Source organism: Marmota flaviventris, chromosome 17, assembly GCF_047511675.1.
Source record: "Marmota flaviventris isolate mMarFla1 chromosome 17, mMarFla1.hap1, whole genome shotgun sequence".
NCBI classification, from domain to species: domain Eukaryota; kingdom Metazoa; phylum Chordata; class Mammalia; order Rodentia; family Sciuridae; genus Marmota; species Marmota flaviventris.
In genome coordinates, this window is record NC_092514.1 from 29,520,779 (window position 1) to 29,527,806 (window position 7,028).

Sequence of the window (7,028 nt, forward strand, 5' to 3'; positions counted from 1 at the left end):
TAGGCAGAGCAGTCTTGATGGCCCTCTGGCTCCACTTCAGTCCTGCACCTTGCTGTGGCAACAACCTGGGAGGGCTGGGTCTCAATCAGGATGCACATACCTCGCGCTTTCTAGCTGAGCCCTGTTAGTGAGGAGATTAGATACCTGAAATTGAGAGATCCTTTGGAAAAAAAACAGGGGTAATTTATACTAGAAGAGCCCCACAAGTACTACACATGAATACAATTTTGCATGTATTATCATGTCCCTGAGGAACATATGTCCTCAGTCTAGTGAAGAGCAGATCAGTGCCTTTGTCAAATGTTTCTTGTAAGGAGATTATATTGCCAAAGAATTTAAGGGATTTATGCAAGATCAAAAAAAGCTGTGAAGGCTGGGATTGTGGCTCTGTGGTAGAGCACTTGCCTAGCATGTGTAAGGCACTGGGTCTGATCCTCAGCACATGTAAAAAATAAATAAAATAAAGCATTGTGTCCATCTACAACTAAAAACACTTTTTAAAAAAGCTGTGAGAACTGAGTTGGAGAGGACTTGGAGATCATTTAAGATAAATCATCACTTTGAAGATAATTAGTGTGGGACTCAAGGACACATGGAACATGGCTTTGTAGAATCTTGATTTTCTGTCTTGATGCCATGGGACTCTCTTTCCAACTGTTAGAGCATCTTTAACTCAAGGTCACACTCTTCTGACACAGCAGTTTTAGATAAGAGGCTACAGTGGTTTCTTATAAGGTATTTTGGTCGTGAGATGATTTTAGATCATCTAAAAGCTGCATCAGGGGATGTTACTGTCAGCACTCTTGATCAGTGCCCAGGATGTTGCCAAGTCCTCATGTTTTCTATTTAAAATAACAAGAACTTGTTTTCCTTCTTTGCTGTACCTGATTTATTGGACCATCTCTTTGTCTTGTCTAGATCACGGTCATCTTCCTAACAAATGAGGAGTACCATTCATTGCCTCTCATCATTGGAAGCAGTGTTGCTGGCCTTCTGGTTTTGGTTGTGATTATAGTCATCCTGTTCAAGGTCAGTTCTCATTGTATTCAATAAGGATGAGATAAAGCTGGGTGCAGTGATGTATGCCTATAAACCCAGTGACTTGGGGGGCTAAGATGGGAGAATCACAAGTTTGAGGCCAGCCTCAGCAACTTAACAAGGTCCTTAGCAATTTAGTGAGACCTGTCTCAAATTTAAAAAACAAAACAAAACAAACAAACAAAAAACAGGGGGTGGGGTGGGGCTGGAGATGTAGCTCAGTGGTAAAATGCTCCTGTGTTAAATTTTCAGTACCAAAAAAAAAGGGGGGGGGGGGAATAGGACCTGGCTGTGGTGTTGGGCACTGTACCCCCAGGATAGCCAGTCCTTACTTAGAGCAGCTACCCTGGCCTTGTGGCCACTTTCTCCTCTTGCTTCAACCTTACACCCCATTTAGGCAAATGAGAAACTTGGTTTCTGTGTGAAGGAATAAAGATCTAATTGAAGAGAGATCTTCCTAAAACAGACTGACGGTCATTCTCCTTTTTAAATCCTTTCCTTGTCTTCCCTGTTTGAGTGTCTAAACTTTTTAATTGCTGTTCAAGATCCTGTGCTCTCTGGCCTGTACCCCTCTCTTCCCATGCCCAAGTCTTGTTTTCTTCTCCAAGACAAATAGAGCTGTTTAGAAATAGGTGCCCATCTTTCTGCTTGAACACAGACTACTCTTCTTGCCAGGGGTGCTCATTCCCACCTTTTCACTTTGCTTACTCTCTCCCCTGAAACTCAGCTCAGAGATTCCTGGATCCTCTGTGTTGGGCTCCTCTGTGTTGGGCTTTGTGCTTGTCCTGTGAGCTCCCTTCTGGAAACACTTTCACATGGCATTTGTCACACCATATTGTAATTTTTTCCTTTCCTACTAGATTCTGAGCTTGGTGTAGGAGGCTGTACTTGATCTCTTTCTACCCTCAGCATGGTAGGCTGTACTGACTATTACATAAGTAAGATTAGATCCAGTGCAGCCCAAACTGTACAACTTTGTAGAATTAGTTAGAAGAAAGGTTTAAATTCTGGGGGTTCAGAGCGAGATGGGAAGTCAGTTCCAATTGAGGATTGAGCACCAGGAAAGATAGCATCAAAGAGTCTAGGAGGATTGACTATCAGGGAGAGACTCAGGAGAAGGGAAAGGGAATACAAGTATAAGAAGCAGAATTGTTTAGGGGCTATGTAGGCAACAACTGGAAGTACGTTTTCTAAAACAGGTATTTTAGGCCTATAATTGGGCTTCTCTTCCTTTGTTTCAGTGTGGCTTTTTTAAAAGAAAATATCAACAACTGAACTTGGAGAGCATAAGGAAGGCCCAGCTGAAATCGGACAGTCTACTCTTGGAAAAAGATTAGGACCTGCTTCTTTGTCCACTGGGAGAGAATAACCAGCTAATTCTTGAACTTCTAGAGATTTGGCATTGTACTGATTACTTTTTCCTTAGGATAATCTAGAGCAGCATTGAACAAATTGTAGAATATTATTTTTTAACCACACATTGTCCCCCAAATGTTTGTGTATTGTACAAAAAGTAAACTTGGGAAACATCCGCTATTAAATAAAGTTGAACTATTTCCTTTATAATAGTGCTTTTAATTTGTAAATATACCTTAAAATAAATATCCCTTTGCAATAAATTTTTATATCTGCTTGGTTTATCTTAAGTGTATAGCCTTAATTGGGGATCATTGATATGTTTCCAATATTGTTTTCCTCCTTAGAAAAACAACATTTTTCTAACTTGCTGAGGTTTTTAAAAACACTTCTGTTGCAGGGTTTTATCATTTTCTTCAAAGAAAGAAGACCTTTATGAAGGTCACTTATGAAAACCTTTATTTTCAGCTATATATATATAGTTTTGTTACTATTATGATAGTGAAAAATATCTTTTTCTTCCCCTGATTAGAGTTTGTCTTTAGAACAGTTGGTTGTTTTGAATATTTATCCAGCCATTTTACTGAGCTGTGTTTTCTAAATAGCTTTTTAATTGGTTCTCTAGCTTCTGGGATCTAGTATCCAGTTGTTGCAGTCCTGGGGGCACATTGGTCAGGGGGACTGAGGGGTGGTTTCTTCTTTCCAGGGCCTGGGAATGGGTTGGACTAGCCCTACCCAGAGCACTGGCAGATGATCTCAGGCCCTTGGCTTGGGTCTCTGGGTGCTGTCTTTCCTCTCTTTAGAGCCGTGTGGTCTGAGATTAAGGTTGGAGTACCAGGGTAGGAAAAAATGGCCCACTTTGGTTGTGCAAATGTTTTAGATTTCTTAACCTAGCAAAAGGCTGCCAGTAACTGGAATTAGGACATTGGGGCTTTCGGACCAGTATCTCCTGGACAGAGAACTCACGAGGTGAATTGGCTGGCTGCTTAAGGTTGGCTAGTGCCTCCCGGCAGAGGTTTCTGGCTTTTTGTGTTATAGACCCTTTTGACAGTTGAGAGACCCCTTCTCAGGCTTGGTCACTCTACCGCAGACACTTTAAGTGTATGGGCTAAAGGAATTTAATTAATTCATTCTTTATTTTACAAGCCTTGGCAACTATCTGCTTCATTAAAGTTCTCTGGTTCAGACTGGGGAAGCCTTTTCCTGCCCTCATAGCTCTATTCTACAGATGTGTACCCAAATGTGACAGTGAGAGAAAAAGCAACGATCCAGACCAATGGGAATTTAGGAGGAGACAGATGCCTGCAAGCTGAACCTTGAAGCTGCCTGCAAAGGACTAAGGTGAGAATTGTGGAGGTTAGAAAATGAAGGATGTGATAAAGCATGTAAGCCTATTCCACTGAAGCTGGGTTGGGGAATATGAGGTTGGAATGGGAGGTGAGGACAGTGTATTGTGTAAGAATCTACATGCCTCATGGTGGCACATGCCTGTAATCCCAGCTACTTGGGAGGCTGAGGCAAGAAGCTTGCAAGTTTGAGGCCAGTCTCAGCAATTTAGCAATAGCTTGTCTCAATATAGAAAATTAAAAAGGTTTAAGCATGTAGTTCAGAGGTAGACCCCCACCTGGATTTAATCCTGGGTACTGTCCTCCCCCTGCCAAAAAAAAAAAAAAAAAAAAAAAATCTACATAAGAATTATGTACAAGGAACTAAATGGGAAGCCACAGACACCTCACTGTTTTCTGTGAAGGGACTGGGTCTGCTCAGTTGCTTAGGGCCTTGCTAAGTTGCTAAGGCTGGCTTTGAATTGCAGACCCCTGCTTTACTGTTTTTGTTTGATACTTTTGTAAAGTTTTTCCCCATTGGGAGCAAAGTAATAAGTACCAACCCATCAATTAAGATGGGTCCCTAGAGCTGCTGATGGATGCGGGAATACTTCCCACAGATTGGAGCTTCCTTTTTCCTATTGACTATATTTAAACAACATTAATAATGTATCTGCTAGTTTTTATGTGGATCAGAAATGCCTATTAATGGAATGTGTTTGTTATAGCAGGAGCAAAAGGTAAATTAAAAGACAGGTTTCTTTGTGAGGCCATTGGTGAAACCTTTCCATGCTGTGGCTGTCCCATGCTTGTCTCTGGACTACCAGGGTACACGAGGCTCTGAAGGAAGGCCCGGTCATCTTGTAATGACTTTTGTGCACTAGGACAGATTCAAATCTACCTCCAGGCCTTCCCTGTCCTTTGAGGTGGAAAATAGAGTTTACTAGGCAGAAGTAACATCTGAACATCCGTCCAAGACCTTGGGGTGGGACAAGGCCTTGGCACCACTGTGGTTTTTACTAGAGGCTGAGCAGAGCAAGATGGTCCCAGGAGTAGGTCCAAACCACACAGAACAATAGATTAAAAATGTCAGCAAGTCATAGGAGCAAGTGAGATGATATAGAAAGGCCCTTTAGAAATCCATTTTGTAATTATTTTGCATCACATATACCTTAAATCACCCCACCAGTCAAAGGCTCATGAACAAGATGAGAATGGTTTGCTCACTGCTAATCCCTTCCTTTACTTCAGGTGACAGCACTCATCCTAGTAAGGCAGGGTGTGTGTTCTGGGGAGGGAGGTGACGTGAAGGGGTGGTGAGGCAGGGACAGGGCTCTGATTACTTTGATGACTGACAATGCACCCCTGTCTCCTTCCCCTACAGTGAAGTTTATAGGCTTGAATTTAGTTCCTGGCATACCAGGATGGTGCTCCTGGCCCTTGTGTCAGTGGGAACCACTGCAGAAGGTGCCCATTTTCTTGACTGACCTTCTCTTCTCAAAGAATTGAGTCATTTCCTTCCAAGGAGCACTATGTGACAGGATAGGAAGAGGGGTGTGCAGGATCCTGGCCCCAGCAGAGGCCTCCCTCACAGCGATAGGGTGGATGCATGCACTACACACTCTGTGTCCTCCAGAAGAAGCCATAGTTCCTAGAGGACATGCTGAAAGCCCCAGTGACTGGCCAGGAGATCCCTGGACCTTGTTTCGGCAGGTGTGAAGTGGCTTTGCCGTGACCTCTGGCTCTCTCACAGAGTGAGTGAAGAGAGGCGATGTGGAAACTATAAAGCATCATGCTCATGGTAACAATGGAGGCGATTGCTTGGACTATGGAGCCAGATTTCCTGGATCCAGTTCTGGCACAGATGCTTACTAAGGGTGTGGATTGTGGGCACATCTGACCTCTTAGGATAGGTCAGGGTAATGACAGTACCAACCACAGAAGTGGTCATGAGAATTAAATAGGTCCCTCCATGTAAGGCATTTAGAGCAGAACTCTGCAACCAGCGAGCACTAAGAAGTGTTCACTGTGGTAATAGTTGTGAAGGTCATGTCCATCAGGCACTATGAGGCTCTAAGACTTGACATGGGGCTAGGCAGAATCAAGGAAAATGCACTCAAAAGTAGCAGCCAATTTTCTCTCACAGGGAGAATTCATCTTGATTTTGGAAATGTCCTTGACTCAGAGTTTTAATGATGCAAATGTAAAAAGCAAAGGGGTGTCACGGGCTTGTTTCCCCAGATGCTCTGGAGACTGGACAGGGGGATTGCTGGAGCGCAGGAGTTCAAGGGCAGTTTGGGTTAACAGCAAGATCTTGTCTCAAAAAAAAAAAAACAAAAAAAACCCCAAAACCCTCTTCTCCTCTACTCTCTTTTTAGGTATATTGGGATGGTGAGTTAGCTCCAGCCACGTGAAGATAAAATACAGATACTCTGGGTATAGCTTGTACACATTTTTCACACCCACAGAAATATATTCCATGTCATAATGTCACAGACAGACAGTCTTGAAACAAAAACTTTACTAAATAATGCCTATCCTCATTTCTTAAACATGCTCTAATTTTTAAAAATTCTAGTTGTAACCTAGCAAATCAATGTTGTGACTCACCAGGAAATCTTGGACATAGTCTAACCAGCTGTGTTGTCAGGGACCCCCACAAGGAGGCAGCTCGTTCTCCTCGGATGCCATTCATGCAATCTCTAAAGCTTTGCAGGAAGTTGCAGGTTAGCGTGGGAGTTCAGGGAGGTCCACCTACCTGGAGGACAAGTAAGAGCACAGCCCTTTCTCCAAAGCCAGAGTGGCAGCTGTGACAGGCTAAGAGGTTAGTATCTGGCATTCCAGCCTCTCCAGCAGCACACAGTATGAGCTCAGTAAAGGTTTGAGTAACCAAGAACAGAAGAGGTTCTTGGACTGGGGCTCAGTGCCCTCAGAGCCTCAGTTACCCCTCTGGTCTCTGGAGACCCCTCCACAGAACAAACCAGCTCTGGTCACAAAACCTGCAGCTCCCTTTGGGGAGTGGAGAGACTCAATGAAGTGCCATTCTCTGTGCCACTTGTACAAGAGTGGTCCTGTGGGGTGCTTTCCAGCCTCTGGAGTGCTTCCCGAGAGCCTGGAGTGGTGGTGAATGCCTGTAATCTCAGTGACTCAGGAGGATTGAAAGTTTGAGTCCAGCCTTGGCAACTTATCCAGATCCTGTTTCAAAATAAAAAAATAAAAAGAGCTGAGGATGCGGCTCAGTGGTAAAGTGCTTCTGGGTTCAATCCCCAGTACCAGCCTCTGGAGTGCTTCTCTAGGCCAGATGCAACT

The 7,028-nt window shown here is 43.6% G+C and overlaps 1 protein-coding gene across 3 annotated transcripts in view; it reads left to right on the plus strand.

Moving 5' to 3' along the window:
* Positions 1 to 2,657, plus strand: part of Itgae (integrin subunit alpha E) — a 67,394-nt gene extending 64,737 nt beyond the window's left edge. For all 3 annotated transcript variants that reach the window (XM_027922573.3, XM_071603743.1, XM_071603744.1), the window contains 2 exons: positions 919 to 1,029; positions 2,280 to 2,657. In XM_027922573.3, coding sequence (XP_027778374.2) covers positions 919 to 1,029; positions 2,280 to 2,375 — 207 coding nt within the window. In that variant the 3' untranslated portion in view covers positions 2,376 to 2,657. The remainder of the gene's footprint in view (positions 1 to 918; positions 1,030 to 2,279) is intronic.
* The last annotated feature ends 4,371 nt before the right edge of the window (positions 2,658 to 7,028 follow it).